Here is a 21,158-nt window from a genome sequence, read left to right on the forward strand (position 1 = left end):
AGTTGTAAGTGTTTAAACAAAACACAAACTTTAAAAATGCAATTAGTTTTTTTACCAAAACTACTCACTAATAATCACCTGAATTTAAAATCTGAATTTCGACTTGAATATACTAATTTTGTATATAATAATACAAAACGGCAGACGACAACTTTTGTCAAGTTTGACGAGAGGACCAAATAATCATCCCAGTCCCACCGTGCGCCACTGTGCGTGCTTTGGAGGCCAAAAATCAAGCGGTCGTTTGCATGGCCGCCATTTCTCTACCAAGGCCACAGTCAAGGGAATCTTAGGTGCTGCAATATTTTGTAAAAATATTTACCCATTTAATATTTTATTTTAAGGATATGTGCTTACATCTAGGAAATTTGGCATGCATTTAAAATTTAACTTTAAATTTGAAATTGAATATAAATTTTGGTATTTAATTTTCGACAATCTTATTTGATAGGCTGTAACTCCCCGAGATCCACAAATTAAAAAATACGAAAAAATTAAAATTAAAAATAGAAGATAAAAAAAATGGTGTGATACATAATCAATAAAATAAATTATTCTAAATTGCAAAGAAAATACATTACATATGAGTTATGTACATAGGAGTTTTATTATATAGTTGGCCGATCCCAGACTATCAAACTTTAAGACTTAATATTTCGATACCCTGGACATACCTTCATTTGGATGTGAATCAGTGATATACAAAATGAAAACTTGAAAAAATGTCAATGAAAATGTTATTGTTAAAAAAATATAAGTCCATAAAAAGTTATACTTTTTGTACAGAATTTAATAAATATTATTTATATTTTTTATTATTTGAGTATTTTCCATAGTGTTTTGTCCCAAACAACTTAAATTAAAATGTTTAATTATGAAAATATACATTTTAGGTTTATAAATTCTTTATTAATATAAAAGTTTTTATTAAAATTTAGAATAGTATACATATTTTTAAATTAATATTCAGCATTTAGAGCTTATTTAAAAAATACTTTACTTCTTTAAATTAAATGTTTATTTTTGTTATTTTTAAATTTAAATTGTTAAAACCGGTGCAGATGAGAACTTTTCAAAACTACAATTCAAACATTTTAATCGTTATATTAAATCGTTACATCGATAAGAAAAAATACCACCACATATCGATATTTAAAGGTATTTGTGTGAGGCATGGAGGTGGGCACACCGCTGTCGCTCGCTCTCTCTCACACGCATGGTGCAGTCTAGGAAATTCAAACGACCGTCGAAGGGACCGCCACTCAGTTCGTTTTTGAAAGCGCAACTCGCCAGTTAGTGTCAGAAGCACGGGTGCGAAAATCAACGAAGCTGTTTATTTTGATTTCAGGCAAAAAAATCATCAGAAATCCGAGAATTGCCTTCGGTAATCTATCGTCGAAGCTTAATTATTAACGCGGCACGGTTTTCTGTCTCCCTGCAAAAATAAACACAACAAATTACATAGAATATCCATTTGTGGTTTGGATTTGTTTGCGGTTGCTATATTTTTTTTTTTTTTTTTTTAGCAGCGGAAATAGTTAATAAAAAAGTGCGTGGAAAACAATTGCTTAATTTTTTGTAACTAGTGACTGTGTTTGTCTCAAATGTGCAATTTATTTTGTGTTTGCCCTGCGAGTGTGTGTGAGAGCATCCCACTTGCGTTTGTGTTCGTGTAGGTCAAGGTGAAGCAGCTGCACCATTAGTTTTTTGCATTTTCCATTGAAAGTGCACTTTTCAGTAACACACACAGAGAGATTCGAGAGCGGAAACCCTAGAAGTCAATAAAATACACTGCACTTAACTGTTGTTATCCCATCTCTAATTCACACGTCCAGGAGATGGGAGAGATAAGCCAGTGGGGAGTGAATGAATAACGGTTCTGCAATCAGCACAGGACGGGAAGAATGACAACCTACAAAAAATTCAAGAGCACTTTTGTATAATTTTTAATCATAAAATTTTGAAAAAAAATATTTTTTTAAGGATTTAAAAGCGAAACAAACCAAATTTTCAAAGTAGGTCACAGTTATTGGCCCATTTTCATTTATTTGGGGTTACAAAAAAATGATTATATAACTATTCTCATTCAATTTGTTATCAAATAATTATAAAAATTTAAAACAAAAAATAAATATTTTCCCTAATTAGAATTATTGAAATAATTTTTAGCCGACAGTAAAAATTAATGTGAAAAGTAAATAGTATGGACATTTTTTTTCAAGTGTAGAAAACAGCTGCAACATGGGAGCTATTGCAACATATGAAACTGCATATTAATGTCATATTCTTACGGCATGTCCATGTTTTTTTTAGTTTCATATTAAAATAATTGAAATAAGTGCAACTTGCAACATAAAACAACAAATATTAAAACTCGTGCCCCAAAGCTTCTTCTTCCCCATTTTTGTTACTTGCAACACCAATTAACGCAGTGCAGCCCGCAATGGGCAACACATCCATTTTTTAGAGAAATTAGTGAGCAAAGAAAGCAACGCTGAGCCGTATTGCTGCAACATTGCAACCTGCAACACGCCACTACTCCTCCTTGTCCATTTCCGCATATAGGCAGTGAACAAGACGCGAAAACAGCCAAAGCGTATGCGGCATTAATGGTGCCACATTAGGTGCAACCTGCAACCTGCAACTGCCACAGCGACAGCAACTCGAACCTTCCTTTTGGGAACCTGCAACAGGCACCACGGCGTTCCTACAGCAGCGTCGCCTCTTCGGCGGCGGCAATGTGCCACCGACGTCCGTGCCGTCGTCGATGAAGCACCAGCCGCCGCCGCCGCCCCTCCCCCTCAGCCAGCCGCCCTCGCTGGGCGGCGCCACCGGCGGGGTGGTGGCCAGCGCCATCAGCAGCCTCAACGGCAACAACAACAACAACAGCAGCGCCACCAACGGCCTTGAAGCGGGAAAGTGCCGACCGACCCTCTACCCCAAACGTAAGTAAATCACGTCCCTCCCGGGGTGCAAAAGGAAGCGGGCATTAGGGGTGGCTGCGGTTGGGTTTGGCGCGAAAAGGGGTAACAGACTCAGCAGTCCAAGCATTTAATCTCCGAAACACAACCTAGCTGGCCTTGAAACCAAAAAGTTACTGTTTGGGAATCGGGTTGCAATTGTTTTTGCAACTTCGAGGGGGGAGCCTGCTTCGGAAAAGGTGTTTTAAGTAATTTAAATTTAAATTATTAAATATTTAATAAATCGTATTATTTTCTTGAACTTTTATTTTTAATTGTATAACTTGCTTTAAAATTACAAATCTATACAGGAATAGGCGATTTTTTGTTGCTAATTACCTGTTTTAAACTGAAAACTACTTTGTATGCAAATAATGATTCTATTTTGAGATAAAAAATTAAAAATTTTTATAAAACGACAAGCGTCCAAAGTACAAAAATGGTGTGATTTTCAAAAATTTTAATTTTCAAAGTTGGTCGAAAATAACAGTATTTTTGTACTTTGGTCGCTTGTAACTTCCAGAGATTTGATTCAATCTGCACATATTATATATCCACGTAAACATCATCAATACCTTTCGATTAATATCACTTTTTTGATTCTAAACAGTTTTTTTCATGAGATATTACAAAAAAACTGAAAAAGGACCCCACAAAAATGATTTTCAAAAATATCTCAAAAACGGTTCTTAAGAAAAATAAAAAATGTGTTTCTTCAAACTTGTTCTCCGACCCCAAATTACTCTCAAAACAATCATCAATTTCAAGGTTCAATCGATTACCCCTTAAATTTGCAAAATAGGGTCATGTGTGTTATGGGTTTTAAACTTTCAGGATCTTTTAAAAAGCCTCATACCAAGTTGAAGTAAATATTTTTTTTTGCTTTGAAATATATCAAAAGAACTATAGTACAACTTTTTCAGTACAATTCGATAGACTTTATAAAAAAAGGTTTATAAAAAAAGTAACAAACGTAATATCCAAGATCCACAATAGTTTATAAACAGAATAAAACAAATATTACTATTACATAAATGTTTGCAGAGGCCAGTAGTAAGTTAATAAGCTTATAAGCTAAAATTCAAATGAAAGTTATCTGAGAGTCTCTCTTATCAGTTCAAAGAAATAAAAGGTAAATAGGGAAACCAGAATAAATAGTTGCAATTTATTTAGCTGTTAAAAACGCCAACGTACCTTTAAATCAAACAATGGCATTTTAACCCTATAACATTTTAACCCTTGTAAGTTCTGTAATAATTTCAATGGATTTTAAACCTAGAAATTAATGTTTTTAAAGTTTGGTTTATGAATTCAAAGAATTTCATACATAAACCCTGGATATAAAACAGCTCAATAGTGGAAGAACCATTTTTTATCTGAAAAAAGTCTGAATGGAGTTCCAATCTGGCCTTTCGTAGATAAAATTTTAATAGTCTTACTAATATTATTATATAAAGATAAGGCTTGTCTTTCGTTTAAAGTCAACAAACCTTCTCATTGGCAAGATAAATGGTTTCTTGGATATTTTATTAATTTTCAAATCTGGTATACCCTTGCAGAGGGTATTACAGAACTTGTTCATAAGTTTCGAAGCTATTAACTTTAGAACTTTGGTGTTGTTGGAGATATGATCCCAAGGTCTAAGGAGTTCGATGGTCCTCTTACAACTGAAACAATATCATAAGTATCGATGGTTAGACCTATCCTCGAATACTGTTCGTCCACCGAATCTGTGCGAAAGCAGTTTCTTTTATTCCAGATAAAATATCTGACAACGCTACTACCGCTCAACTGGAAAATCTTGCAACATTGCAGGATCGTAGGACCTTAGCTGAGGTCATGTTTCATGGTCTGGTTGACTTAAAGTCCCTTTTGGATCAACCAACCAGGATAACCAGGTCCAGATTCGTTTCGTATTCTATGTAAAAACTATACTCACCTATCCCACTTATCAGTGGAATTATCACTAAATATATTCATCTTGGTCTACGGGTTATGGGATTATACAATGAACCATATTTGCAATGAATTGAGATTTGCAATAACTGTTTGGGCATTTATAATTACTAGGTATTTAACATACTCTATATATTTGTTAGCATTCATATTTTGCAAGAGATTTGGCAGCTGTCTAGGAACTTGCGGATTTTTTCTGAGTTTTTATTTGTGGGGTTGGCTATTGTGGTAATATATTTCTATATATGTATTATATTTCTAGTTACCTTAATCTACTTAAAGTTGGAAAATCTATGTTAAATAAATTAATAAAATTCATAATACCCAGTAATCCCGATCATTTCAATAAATCCCACCGAATATATGGAGAGGGGATGCCTTTAAGAAAATTTGATTATTATTATTATTCAAAAATATCTGTTTCAAAAAAACAAGAAGTTTTTCGAACTATTAAGATTTTAGATGTTTTTCATTTTTGGACACTCCGGAATGGGAAACATTTTCATGTTTATGATTTATTTTTATGTAATATAATATATTTTTATGATATATGTATATATTTAAATCTAGACAAAAGTAATATTTTTTATTAATAATTTTAAATTTAAATTTTAAATTCGGGTTGCAAGTTACAAGGCTAATACCTGTGGTGATTAAAACCTAGCCATCCAGAACCAGATTTATTTGTCTTTTATCCATTTATTTGTTTTTAAATTTGAATAAATACATATATATATTATACAAAATATAGTAATAAAAATAAAAAATAAAATATATAATGTAAAAAACAAAACTGCAAAAAATTAAAACCCACTAACAGCAACCAAAAGTGAGCTCCGACGAGTTCAGTTTTCTGTTGGAAGTTCTTCGTGGGCTTGAGAGGCCCTCGACTGGATCGATTGTATCTGGCAACTGGGATCTTGGATCCCCTTCGCCTTCTGCTCCTCCTTTCCATTCGCCCAATCTCCTTCTGTTGTTTGTTTCGTTGGCTCTCCAGCTGACTTTCAGTCGACAAGAAAATTGGCCTGGCCACCGTTTTCCGTTTTCCGAGTTGGAAAGTCTTTTTATTTTGTATTTTTTGCTTTGGCGACTGACTTCCTTTCCTTTTTTGCTTTGCTTTCCCCATGCTGTTTTTGCTTGTTATACCCTTGCAGAGGGTATTATAATTTTGGTCAAAAGTGTGCAACGCAGTGAAGGAGACATCTCCGACCCTATAAAGTATATATATTCTTGATCAGGATCACCTCCTGAGTCGATATAAGCATGTCCGTCTGTCCGTCTGTCCGTCTGTCTGTCTGTCCGTCTGTCTGTCTGTCCGTCTGTCTGTCTGTTTCTACGCAAACTAGTCTCTCAGTTTTAAAGCTATCGAGTTGAAACTTTGCACACACCCTTCTTTCCTTTGCAGGTAGTACATAAGTCGGAACGGCCGGGATCGGTCGACTATATCCTATAGCTGCCATATAACTGATTGATCGGAAATGGCATAACTTCGTTGTTTTTCAAGTTAGAAGGTTGGGACTTTCTATGGATTCTTAATTGATCCAACTTATACGATCTGCCAAATTTCATAAAGATCGGTCGACTATATCCTATAGCTGCCATATAACTGATTGATCGGAAATGGCATAACTTCGTTGTTTTTCAAGTTAGAAGGATGGGATTTTCAATGTATGCTTCTTTGGTCAAAATAATTCGATATGCCAAATTTCATAAGGATCGGCCGACTATATACGATCCGCTGTATATCTAATAATATAGATGCGTGGCGCCACCTATCGGACTGCGACTGAACTGCAAGGGTATATAAACTTCGGCTCCGCCCGAAGTTAGCTTTCCTTTCTTGTTTTTTCTTTTTTTTTTGTCCGCAGTTTGAGGTCTGAGGGGAGTTGTTGTGACGGGCCGTTTTTGGTAGGCGTGTAGATGTTGTTTTTATTTTTATTTTTATTTTTATTCATTTTTTTTGCTTTTTATTTTCTATTAGTTCTTGGTGGTGCTTTTGTTGTTGGCTTCGTCAGTGGGCCGCACCCAATTGCAGATCGGCGGTCTTGGGGGCCTTCGGCCATGGCAATGATTATAGAAATGTTTCTTTTTTTTTTAATTTTATTTTTTTAGTACAACAGTGGCAACGTGACCGCAGGTAACGGTACTCCTGGTTGACATGTCGTTAGTGTTCGATGAGCATTTGTGTCGCCCATAGATTGCTGTTGCTGTTGTTGTTGTTGTTGTTGTTGTTGTCCGGGGGACGCCTTAAACGGCCAAAGCTGGCCATTCGATATTCTGGAACCTCAACAGGGCCAAGATCAAAGGGGGCACTAACTTACACTGGAAAAAATTAAACAAAATAAAGATAATCTTTTATGCATTTTTCTTGTATCATTTTTTTTAATTTTTAACTCTAAATAGACAGCTATAGTTACGGTCAAATTAATAGGAGACTTTTTTTTTATTTATTGTAACAATTATCTGTTAGTTTAAATTTATTATAATTAAGAGTGAGGCTAAGTTATTCTAATAGAGATACATAAAACTACATTTAATTGCATCTTCTTCAGGGGAAAATAAATGCGACAATAGGCTATCATTTTTACAGATAACACGAAAAGGATCATGATCCGCACAATTTGATCCACAAATTGGTAACCAAGGGGGTCGGAAGGACCTGCAATTCTTTTAAAATCTACTATGTTCCAAACTTTAATACTTTCAGAACTACGATTTGAAAAATATTGTGGAAGAATTTAGAAAATTTGAACCTTTAAAATAACTATTATTGTTACTAATTATTTTAATAATATTTTATGAAAATTTTTATTCCTAAATTAAATATTTTTAAGATATTTTTTAGAGTAGAGTTTTTTACTTTTTTAAAATTCTGTATTTTTTCCTAAATGCAATGTATAATTGAATAGAATTTCTGAATTATAACAATGATAATTTGTAATGATTTACTTTTTTCAATAATTTCATAATATTTCAATAATTTTTAATTAAAACAGAAATCCTATAAATAAAATCATAATTAAAATATTTCCTTCCTTTTTCTAAAGTTATTCTTTATATAAAAATAAAATATATAAGATATATATAGTATATAATATTTTTTTTTTTATATATAAATATATAATAATTAACAGACAGGAAAGGAAACATGTAGATTTAAATACAAAGATTATTCTCTCATACCTATATTATAAATTTAACACTATATTTCCATCATTAGCTGTTAATCATAGGAGGTTTCTATTTCAAAAATAAAATGCAACTCTTTTAATGAAATCTAATATTATGGCTGAAAAATGCCCGAAACCTTGTATCTAAAAACATTATAAAATGTTGACAAGTGCCGTTTATTAGTCACGAATACTAACGACCGATGAGAGACCAACAGGCGTAGAATCACAGGCCGATAAGATAAACAGAGTCCGCCGTGAGGTAATTGTATTAACAAACATGATAACTGGCCATTGTTTACCTTCTTCGGCCCGAGATATAGTAATTTAATCTATACTCTGGATACTGGATTCTAGGACCGCCAATAAAGTAGGGCAGCATGGAGGAGACTCTGAGGGGCTGACTAACTGGCGATCAGTGGATGTCCGTGATTAATAGGTCCCTGCCAGGCCCACATCTGTTCCGGGACTAGGCCTGGTGCTTAGTCATTTGCTTCCAGTTGCGGCTCTAATTTTCAATCGCTAGTTTCAATTAAGAGTGCGTTTAAAAACCCATTAGGAGCCAGCTCCATTGTTGTGGGAAGTGACACACACATGCCGGCCGGCCCTTTGTGGCGGCTGTCCCCATTCCCGAGCACACACATATCTCCGCGTATTGTTCCGAATCCGGGGGCGTCTGCCCACAAAAAGACACAAATGTGGGTGGAATTCCATTGCAATTAGGGAAATCAGTGCATAAAGCTGTCAGATCTTGGGCTTCTCCCGAAAGGGGTTTCGTGGGCCACCAGGAGATGGCACAGGCACTGATTTCTCCCAAAACTCCTATTAATAGAGTGTGTAGGATCTTGACGTGTTCTGGGATGTCAGATGCCTAAAGATCCATTTCGGAGATCAAAGTTGAGAGGAAGAGTCGAAGGCATCGTCACTATACTATCAACACTCGAGGGGCGGAGGAGAAGGTACTTCTAATATAAGATTTCCTAATCGAATGCCATCTTATCCAAGCACCAGTTACACAAGGCAAGAGGTACTATTATTGTGGCCCCAGCTGCGGGCCCTTCTAGTCGCAGCCTCCCGGAATTTATGGAGCAATTGGAGCAAGCGGACTCCTCTAACACAAACATGTCTCCCTCCGAAGCAGCAGAATTCCGGAATGGGATCGGGAACCGAATCGATCGGATTGAAGGGAATGGAATGTTGACTAAAATGGATCGACGGGAGGGCGGGGTAGCAGGGTGGGCAGTACTGGGTCTAAACTTGGACAGCAACTTCAAATGCCGTCAATTGTCTTAAAAGTCTTCGGCGTGCCAGCCAACATGAGGAGATGCAACTATTTATGGAACAGTTCAAAGAATGCCCTTGGAAGAGGCTCCGCGGATGGGCGACTGTTGGCCGTACAGTAGGACCTCGCTGGCATGCACTTGCTTCGAAGTCAAGGGGATTTTGAAACAGTGCTTGAGATTGCGAAAAGACTTGTCTTCACTTTTAAATATTGTGGAACAATTGAGGAGCTGGGAGTAATACATTTTGAACATAAGTTTTTTTGAATATTTGTTTGTTTTTAACATTTAATTGTTAAATTATTCCTATAAATTTTAATTCCTCAATTTATTATTATACCCTTGCAGAGGGTATTATAATTTTGGTCAAAAGTGTGCAACGCAGTGAAGGAGACATCTCCGACCCTATAAAGTATATATATTCTTGATCAGGATCACCTCCTGAGTCGATATAAGCATGTCCGTCTGTCCGTCTGTCTGTCTGTCCGTCTGTCTGTCTGTCTGTCTGTCTGTCTGTCGGTTTCTACGCAAACTAGTCTCTCAGTTTTGGAGCTATCGAGTTGAAACTTTGCACACATCCGTTTTTTCCTTGCAGGTAGTATATAAGTCGGAACGGCCGGGATCGGCCGACTATATCCTATAGCTGCCATATAACTGATTGATCGGAAATGCTATAACTTTGGTGTTTTTTAAGTTAGAGGGTTGAGACTTTCCACACATATTTGACCAACATATCTTGTGTACAAAATTTTATAAGGATCGGCCGACTATATCCTATAGCTGTCATAGAACGATCGGAATTGGCATAACTTTGGTGTTTTTTAAGTTAGAAAGATGGGATTTGGTACAGATTCTATTTTGGACAAAAGAATTTGATTTGCCAAATTTCATGAGGATCGGCCGACTATATGCGATCCGCTATATATCTAATAATATAAGATGGGTGGCGCCACCTAGCGGACTGCGACTTAACTGCAAGGGTATTTAAACTTCGGCTCCGCCCGAAGTTAGCTTTCCTTTCTTGTTTTTTTACAATTTTTTACTCAAGACTGACCACATATGAGTGAAACTCCTTTAAAATCAGTTTATTTAAAAACATGGACCGAAATATGATTACACTGTGCGACAAAATTTAACAAAATCTTTGTTTAAGTTACTTTTTTGATTGATTTCGGTTAAGGGGCACTAATTATGCACAATAATGTCTATGCCACCTTTTAAGTGATAAGATTTCTCTTTTTATGATAAATTTTTATGATAAAAAACGCGCTTTTTTGCATATTTCACGGCCTTATAATTACATATTCGGAAAATATTTTTTTACCTTTATAAGTGTTTATAAGTGCAAGTTCAATATCTATAATTTAAAATGTATTAAGAAATATACCGTTAGACTTTTATAACAATGCTTAAAAATTTTTTTTGTCCCAGCTCCCAAAAAGAAAAAAAATCTGGAAAAAAATCAATTTTAAAAAATTAAGTAGAAAAATAAGAAAAAATCAACTTAAACATTTTTTTGTCGCACAGTGTTATTGTTATGATTTTTATTTAAAAACTCACAAAATAAGGATTTTGTATTGATTTTTATTTTTTCGCTCAGCACAATCATTTTCTTCGCTCATAAGTATTTTATTCATTTAATTCATTATTCATAAACAGAAACTATTTAAGTGTTTTCTAATAGATTTCTTATCTCTTATATTTTATATTGTACATACATTCGGTGTATTTTATAGATAAAATCTCTTCTCCCTTCTTCTCCCTTAAAGATCAAAAGCTTAAATAATTTAAGTAAAAAAAATTGAAAAAAACCTAAAATTTTCATTTTTTCCCAAAAATTGTACGGTAAATATAAAATGATAAATGCACTTAAATATTAAAATGAAGTAGAAAAGTGACTATTGTTTTCTAGTCTATTTTCGTAAGCTTCACTGTAGCTCCTTTGCCCCTCCCTCCTCCCCCATCCCCGCTTTTGTTAACTAACTTTTATTTTTTAGTCAAAAGCGACCAACTCGGCTGGGCTGGGCGCAAAAACAAAGAGGCAAGAAACCCAATGCCGATGCACGTTCAATGGCTGCAACGAGTGCCACTTCAAGCCCACAACTCCCAAGCCCTTGCCCCACAGCCTCTTCTTCTGCTTCTTCGTCTGAAGAATTCGTCTTCTTCTTCCTCGCTCAACAAGCCACTTGAAGAAGAAGCAGAACAAAATGCGAAGAAATACTTCAAAGAAGTTGAACCAGAAGGAGTTCACTCGCACTTTCTTCAAGACGAATTTGTAATGCCCTGCAATTTAAATAAAAATCTCAGAAGTCTGAAAAGATAATTTTATTTAAACAAAAGTTAAAAAATACACAAAATCCATTAGAATCTTTTTTTATCTATCTTTGAAAATATTTTTGAAATTGTAAAAACGCTATTTACTTCGAATTCTTCAGAAATCTATCAATTCAAATTATTTATCGTTTCAAAATAATTACAGAAACTTCCCAGAAATGTGTTTTTGGCTTTAAAGTAATTTTTCAGAAACTCTTAAATCCCCTCTTGGTCTCGGAAAGATTTCATTGATAAGATTTTTGGCATATTTCATTGAAAATCACTACAGAAAGATTTTTTTGGTACAATTTCTAAAATGTATCATTTGAAACATTGCATTTGGATATTTTATAAAAAAGCTTTCAGTAGTGTTTCAAAAAGTTTTAAAATTTTTTAGGTTCTTTTGGGATAAAGCACACTATTACACTGCATAAATATTACCAAATAACGAATGAATTAGAATTTCTATTATTAATAGACCAGTTATCAAAGAATATGTGTTTTATTTTGTGATTTCTATTTATAGAAAATAGAGTCGAAGGTTTCAGTCACCAGCACTTTGGCCCAATTGTTAAAGACTCTTGCCCAAAAAAATATTTAAAGAAAATAATTTAAAAGTTCCTATCTTTAGGTCTAATCTAACTAAGCGATTTTATAGTCTTGCCTCTAGACCTTTTGCCTCTATGGGGTCTGGAGCTCTGATTCCTCAAAAATCGCAAGATTTCTATCGAAACCGAAACACCCCACCCCAACCGTAGGGCGCAGACGTAAAGAGTGAACTGCATCTTGCAGCGGAGCTCGAATTGAACTTAATTGAAATGAAATTGAGATGGGCTCAAGGGTGCCAGGGGTGGGGGTGGTGGTGGAATAAGGGGCTAAGAAAGGGGGCCAGTACCCAGACCAGTTAGGGGCTGAGTGAGCGACCGAGATTGAAATTGATGTGTCGCCATGTGTTAAATGGCCTGTCATAATGCAGATCGAGATCGTGTGTCGAGAGCACGAAAGCGCGATTCCCAGGCCATTTGTCGGCAGTTTCGATCGAGCGATAGAGGCTCAAGTGCCTGACACTCCGGCCATTGAGCCCAGACTGTGGGCAGGGGCTCTAACTTCTCGAATATATATTTTTTATGTTTCTCTGGTCCAATCGATCCTATCAATCAAATATTAAAGAATGATAAGGCAAATGGGACATTTGAAGCTATATCATGCCCGGTACTTGAATCTGTAGGCATAATTACTGAATTTTTAAGACAAACATTGCATACTTTTGTGCGTCTCTTGATTCTGACTTCTAAAAAATTATATATTATAATGTGTAGTGCACATACATATATTTTTAATTAAAGAAAGGATTAGGGATTCCTATGGGGTCACTTGTCTTCCGCTTTTGAAGCTATATCATACCCGGTACTTGCATCCCTGCGCATAATTTTAATTATTTCATTTCGTAAACAAATATTGCATACTTTTGTGCGTCTCTCTTCTAGAATCTCCTAAAAGGGAGCTTGTAAGGACACATTGTGATATAATGATAAAAAATTGAAACATTTTTTTAAAAAAAGCTGTGGAAACATTGCCTCCGAGTGCACTTGGGACCTCCGACCCTCGGATTATGCCACAATGACTGCGACTGCGACCCGGCTAGTCAATGAACCGAATCAAAGGGAAACCCACGGGGAGGGCGGGGAGGAGACGCCCTGCAACGCCCACAGAAAGCTCTCCGGGATAAACAGACGACAATAAGCAGACGATAAAGATCTCGAATGGGATCACAGACGGACACCGAGGAACGGTAAAGAGGAAGGGGAAACAGAACAGAATCGGAATAGGAATCAGAAACAGAAAGAGACTGAGACTGAGAAACGATTCTAGAAGATTTATCGAATTGAGAGCTCCGATTGTATCCAAAGTGTGAGGGTGTGGGTGTGAGGAGGGGCCATGGTGGAGTGGGTGGGAGGTGTGGTGCCACTAGAGGTGGGTGTTGCTAGTGATGGGGGAACTTAACAACTCGAGTGACTGAAGAGCCCTGGCAGGTGGAGGCAAGCTGCGCCGCAAAGTTCAAAGAACTTTTTCCGATTTTCCGCATCACTTTCTTAAATATGCAGTTACAAAGTGTTTTCTATATGGACTATACTTTTCTATTTTTATTAGGAATTTCAAATTTATACTCCTTGCCATAAAACAATAATCGGTTCTTGGTTCTTAGTAGTATTAGCTTTAAATCTTCCCACAAAACACACAAAATATTTTTTCATAATCAAAATTGAATTTAAAAAATCTCTTGTAAAATATATACACAAATATATATAATGAAAAAATTATATAATGTAAATATTTTAAATTAATTCAAAAAAATAATTGCAATTAATAATTGTGAATAAAATGCACAAATATATACTCATATATTTTTATTGCTATATGTTTTTATTCTATTATTATTTATTTATTATTATTTATAATTATCTGTTATTTTAGATTAATTAGATGAATAGATATAGACTTTAGATAAATTACAATAATTGAATTTCAATCAATTTACATTTAACAATATCAGGGACTAATTCAGAGGAAATTAAATGCGGAAAAATGTTTTAATTTTTACAAAAACACGGAAAGGATCATATACCCAATAAAATTATTTCTATAGAAATAATAGAAGATAGATAATATAACAATAGAAACAAATTTCTATTGTTTCTTAGACAATGAGGAATACAAAATACTTTCTAAAATTATAAGTCTTAAGATCTAACTAATTTTTTGTTTTTAAATATAATTTTCGATTTACTGATTAGAATATTTTTTGCATAATTTTTTTTTAACTATCTAACCAAACTATCTAACTTATCTAACCAAAAAACAAACTTCAGCATCAAATTCGGAGGTCTAATAATAATAAATTATTTTAAAAGCCATAATTTTGGGTTCAATTACACTTCAAATTCTGTCGTTAGAAACTTTTTTTTGAATCTTAATAAGCTTGGTGGTTTTGCCAAACTTACTCCATTCCTTATTGATTGACATTAATTCTATGATGAATTTCCATAAACTACAAAAATACCATCCCTTTTCTCCCTGTGTAGCCACACATTGCCCCACAGCCTTCGCTTGTTTACATAAGACAATATTGGAGTCGAGTCAAGTCGAGTCAACGCGCTCATTAGCCGCTTCTTGTGGTCTGGGCCCAATTTCGCACATTTATCCCACAGATGCAGATACGGCCATGCTCAAAGATACTCAGATACACAGTCGCGCCGATACAGATGCAGAAACTGATCCGGCGAGATAACTGTATCTGCGCCCTAAGACCTGAACAAATATCTGGGCTCTTGCGACAAAGTGGCGCAGCAAGTTCATTTAATGTTTACAAACAATTCGCCATAACTGAAGAGACTTTACACGGAGTATTTCAGGCCAAGCCGGAGAAGTTGTTTTGAAAATATTTCGAGATCTTTCTTCCCCGAAATTCACATTTGAATTGCTGAACAAAAAAGTACTCAGTGGGCTTGGCGCAAATAGTTGAATTTGGGGACGTATTACACTTGGTAAAGTGAATATTATTATTTTTATTTAAATGCAATTGATAAAATTTATATTTAATTGAGGCTTAATTACAATGATATTAAGTAATTTGAAATGGATGTCAATCATAGTCCTATCAATGTATTAGGTACAGTTTATAAATATTGTATCCTATAATTCCATAAACTCATAGGCCATTGAAAATATTTTTTTACAACAAATATAATTAAAGAACAAAATATAAAGAAAGTATCAGTCTGGATTCTGGAGAATATGTAATATTTTTTTAAGCTTTAGGAAATAAACGTAGGGAAATACTTTTGAAAAAATCAATTTTTTTTTTCTTTTTTCTATAAATCTTTATTTATTTATTTATATAAAGCTAGCTTATAGTTAAAACTAAAAGTTAACTGGTAATAAATATATAAAAGTTATGATTTCATACAAAATCGTTAAAAAATCTTTGAAAATTTAAAAGAAAAAGTTTATTTTATATTTTTTAAGTAAAATGTAATTAAATAAATTTTATTTTTCTATTTCCTTAGATAATTAATTCAATAAAAAACGTATCACTTTCAAAGTGTTCTTTCCCTTTTTAATATTTAAAATTATAACCTTAAAAGTCAGCCTAATGTGGTGTAATACCGCCCTCAGATTTCGAACTCTGTTCAAGGGTTGTGCAGTTGAAATGCAGGATGTCCACCCTTTCGAGGGCTGCACTTCAACGCCCCAGGAATATCGGAAACGCGACTGAAACTAGATGGACTGGGTGAGGTTCGAGCGAAACGTGAGTGAGAACAATAAGCCCACTGCACACCCCCGGACCCTGATTTCAAATATCCAAACGGGGTGGGTGGTGACACTGCCGGAGAGGGTGGGCCTCGACCAGAGCTGCCACACTGCATGCAGGGTATGGGGCACTAGGGAACTGAGGAAATTTGTTTTCGAAATGACGCCTCATGACGCAAGTAACACGAGTAGCAAGGACAGTGACAAGGAAGGCAACTGCAAGAAAGTGCATAGAAAGTAAATATTTGCCGAAGGATAGGGTTACGGGGAAAATGTTTGCACAGGAAATGTAGAGGATTTTAGCCTGGGGGGTATTTTTTTTAAGAATTCAAATTGTTTATTTAATTAAACTTTCAAGGAAAAGAAAGTATTGAATAACGAAACAACTAAAAACCTTTTAGAGGAATTTGAAATAAATTCAAAAGTATAATCTTTGGCTCAACTTAATTGAGATTTAATGCAAATGAGGCTTCTTTTTATATATATTTTTTAAGTAAATATTGTACATGATAAAACTCAAAATAGATAACCACCTAGAGTTCAACGCTGAAACTACAAAAAATCTATTTTTTTTTAAATATATCTAATTATGTATATTATGCAAATATTGAATAAAAAACCTTTTAAATGCGTTTAAAAGAATTCAAATACGCCTTAAATCTAATAAAATGATTTATAATATAAATAATTTGAATAATCTAAAAGATTAAAGTAGTTCCAGAGTATTCAATTTGTCATTATACTTTTAAAAAATATTCCGAAAAGTAAGAAAATGTCCCTTAAAGTCTGGCAACCTTGTGAAAGCTACCGTTACTCCGCCGATTTGGACCGAGGCCATGTAACATCTGGCCCACTTTTTGCGGGCTAACGGTAGTTTCGGCCAACAGTCCCGTGAGTGAGAATGAGCGCAAGCGTGGAGAGAACGAACGGTGAACGGCGTTCTCTATTTCCGGATGATAGTACGGGGGAAAGTTGCATTTCGGCGTTGCCACTTGATGTAACATATCCTTGAAGTAACCGACAGAGATGGAGATAGAGATAGGGCAAAGCGAAGCGAAGAGAAGAGAGGGATGGAGGGTGTGGGAGGAAATGAGAGCGCGCCAGCCCATTAAATTTTGATGGTTTTAGGGCAGTTCGCAGTTCGCAGTTGGCCTGCCAGTTGCAGCTCCACCACAATACAATAAAGTGTTCATCAAACTCGGGGATTTTCATATTTTTTTTCGCCTTGCCAACGGGCCCACGGACCAAGCCAAGACTAACAATCCAAATAAACAAACAAAGTAGTAATAATCCAGTAATGTGGCCAAATTGTTGATAATTAATGCATACAACGAAAAGCACAAACTCGAACAAGGACAGCCCGCTGCAGAAGTGCGAATTACGTTTTAAGTAGGCGTTCTGTATACACACGAAAAGCAGAAAAGCGGAAAAGCGGCCGGGCAGGAGCCAAGGATATCCAGACCAAGGACCAGAACCAGAACCAGATTCAAAGAGACATGTGTAAGGATTCCCGTTGCAGAGTTATCTGTGGCAGGACGAGCCCCTCGAGCGACACTCCACTCGAAACTCGTTGCACCATTTCATTTGCCTAATGAGAAGGCTTCAAGATGCCAGCCGAGCCCAAGAGCAAGGTCCTTTAGTCGATTAACCCGTTTTGTTCTCAGAATCTACACTGACAGAAAATCAGTCTCTTATTGGTGTTTATTATCTAACATTTCCATAATTTATTTTTGGCCGAAAGCCGAAATTTTCTTTCAATTATGTGGATATATTGATTAAAACATCGTATTCCTGGGGAATTGGGATTACTCGTTGCGTCAAATATTTGAATTTAAAAATTGTTTTGTCTTTTTTCAAATTCAAATTCAAAATGCTAGAATCTTAAAATCTTAATCACTTATATATTTGTTTAATTGTTTAAAAAATATAAAAAAATAATGTTTTTGAAGTTCTATTAAATAAATTGTAAGCAATATTTATTCAAGGAATAATATAACTAGTTAGACTAGCTATAAGTTAAATCATTTAAATACTGCACTTAATAATGCCTTTTTAAAGCATTTTCGCCTTTATTCCTTTAGGACTTTTATTATCTCTTTCGATATTTCAACTTTATGAGTCCTCTTACCCAATTTCGTATTTTAAAAATCAACAAAAACCTATTTGGTATTTGGAAATAGAAAATAAATTGAACTTTTTCCAATGAAATTAAATTATACTAATTCGAATTTAATCCTCTTTATCTACTTCATTTTATGACATTTTTAAAAGCCCATAAGTCTATTCAATAGATTGTAAAATTCCTAGAGATCACTACAAAATAATATTGAGATTTCCATTTAAGTGACGAATTATAAATTCATTTTTGGATGGTTACGAAATTTGAGATTCTACAACTTTAATGAAATTCTACTTATTTCCACTTAAAGGCATTTTTATATAATAATATAATACTTATAATACTTAAGATTTCTTAATTTTTTTTGAGTGTTTTTCTGTCTGAGGCCATCAACTGGAACTAATTATTCGCTCATGAATATTCAAAAATAAACAGTTAAGCAATAGAAAGGGAATTTTCGAAAAGTATGAATAATAATTGTAAATAAGAAATTATGAATTATAGAAGAATAGAACGGGAAAAGAATTATATAGGGTTTCAATATAATAAAAAAATAAACCAAAAACAAATAATTTTTTTAATTGGTTTTTAAATTAGAGAAAGTGGAGCAGATTAATATTGAATTGAGATTATATTCCATATAAAAAATAACCTAAAATCTCTATTCTTAATTTACTTTCAGCGAAAACACCTTCCTTTGACAAGGACCGGGACTATATAGGGTTCGCCACCTTGCCGGAGCAAGTGCACCGGAAGTCGGTGAAGCGGGGATTCGAGTTCACCCTAATGGTGGTGGGCGAATCCGGCCTGGGCAAGTCCACCCTGATCAACAGCCTCTTCCTGGGCGATCTCTACAAGAACCGACAGATGCCCAACGTGGAGGAGCGGATCGAGAAGACCACCAAGGTGGAGAAGAAGACGATGGACATCGAGGAGCGGGGCGTGCGCCTCCGGCTGACGGTGGTGGACACTCCGGGATTCGGGGATGCTGTCAACTGCGAGGACAGCTGGCGGGTGTGCACCCAGTACATTGACGAGCAGTTCCGCCAGTACTTCACCGACGAGAGCGGCCTGAATCGCCGCAACATCCAGGATAACAGGGTCCACTGCTGCCTCTATTTTGTGCCTCCGTGGGGACACAGGTGGGTCTGCCAAATGCCAAATGCCAAAAAGGACACCCTTTCTAATCCATTTCAAATTCACAGCCTGCGCCAAATGGACCTGGACCTGATCCGACGACTGCACCGCAAGGTGAACATCGTCCTGGTCATCGGCAAGGCGGACTGCCTCAACAAGCAGGAGGTGCGCAAGCTGAAGGAGCGCATCCTGCAGGACCTCGAGGACAATCATATCCAGCTGTACCAGTTCCCCGAGTGCGACTCCGATGAGGACGAGGACTTCAAGCAGCAGGACCGCGAGCTGAAGGCCTCCATTCCGTTCGCCGTCGTCGGGAGCAACACCATCCTGGAGGTGGCCGGCAAGAAAGTGCGCGGCCGGCAGTATCCCTGGGGCGTGGTCAACGTCGAGGATCCCGAACATAGCGACTTTATCAAGTTGCGCACATTTTTGATATCCACGCACATGCAGGACCTCAAGGATACCACACAGGTTGGTTATATGATAGTGCCCCGATATAGTCGAGAATCAGTTCAAAGGCTATAGTTTTTATTTTATTCCTTTTAGAAAAATACATAATATTAAACTTGAAAAAGCCCACTAATACATTCCTTCCTTTGCAGGATGTGCACTACGAGAACTTCCGGGCGCAGTGCATCTCCCAGATATCGCAGCATGCCCTGCGCGAGCGGGGCAAGTTGAAGCGGGACTCGATCAGCTCGACGAACGGGTTCGACGCGGCCATCTCGGAGACGGACCGACTGCTGCTGCAGAAGGACGAGGAGATCCGGCGCATGCAGGACATGCTCACCCAGATGCAGGAGAAGCTCAAGCAGACCCATCTCATGGAGATGAAGAAGAACGACAGCGTGATCGACGTTTAGGGTGGTCAATTCGGCACCTCGACCCATATAGCCTATATAGTCCCATATAGCCATATAGGACCTATGTAGAGGGGCCCGTAAGGGATACACGGCGTCCTGAGGCAGGGGCAACCATAATGACTTTGTTCATAAGCTAGCACAGATCGAGACATTTAAATACCTTTCCCCCGGATTTCCAGAGGCGGGGCTTACCAATACTACCCATTAGTTCCCCAATTTAAGACGTAGTTACGAGACTAAAAAGAAAACAACGATACGAAATCGGTATTAGAACAACCAAACACTGAACACTGAAAATGAAGAACGCAGGACATCACAGCCTTTTGCCCAACTTCGTAGCTAAAGTAACGAATTCTATGACTAGAATTTACGGATTTTTTGTTCTTGCAGCATCAGCACTACGATTACGAATATTATACCAAAGTTTAGGGAGTTTCAAAAACTTATATAAAGACCGCAGAACCCACAGAGGCATTATATATTTTTGTTTAAACTTTCATTTATTTTTCATATATATTTTACTTTGTTGATTTATTATTTTTATAAACAATATTTTTTTTTTAAAAACTAATCCATCTACACCGAATATGAATATGAGCTAATTTCGCTTTAATAATGTGTATATTTCCACATACAATTATATCTTAAGTAAGAACATATATCAAATCACGAGGTATATACGTATTTATAGGAAGAGGTACTGAATTTCCACGAATTGACTTTCAGCAGTTCCAATTATTTACGCTAATTACATATTGTATTATCAGATATCGGTGGACAGACCCTATTTTGTTGAAACGAATTGTTAACAAACTTATTTTAAATTTATTGATTAAGCATTCACGCAACAGCCGTAATATTTAAATGAAATTATAGTCGAAAAATTATATATGTATAAACCATATAGCGATTGATTAAGATCGATTTCAAATAAAGAAAAAAACAATTTCAAAAATAATAATTTTTTAAAGTTTTTTTTGTTTATTGGCCTTAGCCCGACGTAGAATGGCGGAATGGTTTTTGAAAATCGCGGACAATGAATACTTAAA

The 21,158-nt window shown here is 35.8% G+C and overlaps 1 protein-coding gene across 4 annotated transcripts; it reads left to right on the forward strand.

Annotated features, from left to right (window-relative positions):
* Positions 1–1,193: 1,193 nt before the first annotated feature.
* LOC6504960 (septin-2) lies at positions 1,194–20,736 on the forward strand. Of its 4 annotated transcripts, none has more exons than XM_032451954.2 (5): positions 1,194–1,384; positions 2,468–2,945; positions 18,792–19,251; positions 19,315–19,717; positions 19,849–20,736. In XM_032451954.2, the coding sequence occupies exons 2-5, from the start codon at positions 2,768–2,770 to the stop codon at positions 20,107–20,109; spliced, it is 1,302 nt and encodes a 433-aa protein (XP_032307845.1). In that variant the 5' UTR covers positions 1,194–1,384; positions 2,468–2,767; the 3' UTR covers positions 20,110–20,736. The 4 variants fall into 4 exon arrangements, with proteins under 4 accessions (XP_032307845.1, XP_032307847.1, XP_032307848.1 ...); XM_032451956.2 differs by having other exon boundaries at positions 2,566–2,945; XM_032451957.2 differs by having other exon boundaries at positions 1,195–1,311.
* Positions 20,737–21,158: the final 422 nt, after the last annotated feature.

Source organism: Drosophila ananassae, chromosome XR (assembly GCF_017639315.1).
Source record: "Drosophila ananassae strain 14024-0371.13 chromosome XR, ASM1763931v2, whole genome shotgun sequence".
In the NCBI taxonomy this organism is placed as follows: domain Eukaryota; kingdom Metazoa; phylum Arthropoda; class Insecta; order Diptera; family Drosophilidae; genus Drosophila; species Drosophila ananassae.

Excerpts from the sequence above, each read along its gene's own strand:
- LOC6504960 (XM_032451954.2), top strand. The coding sequence starts at position 2,768 with ATGAAGCACCAGCCGCCGCCGCCGCCCCTCCCCCTCAGCCAGCCGCCC. Across the intron at positions 2,946-18,791 it reads ACCGACCCTCTACCCCAAAC|CGAAAACACCTTCCTTTGAC; the intron begins GTAAGTAAATCA and ends ATTTACTTTCAG. Across the intron at positions 19,718-19,848 it reads ACCTCAAGGATACCACACAG|GATGTGCACTACGAGAACTT; the intron begins GTTGGTTATATG and ends CTTCCTTTGCAG.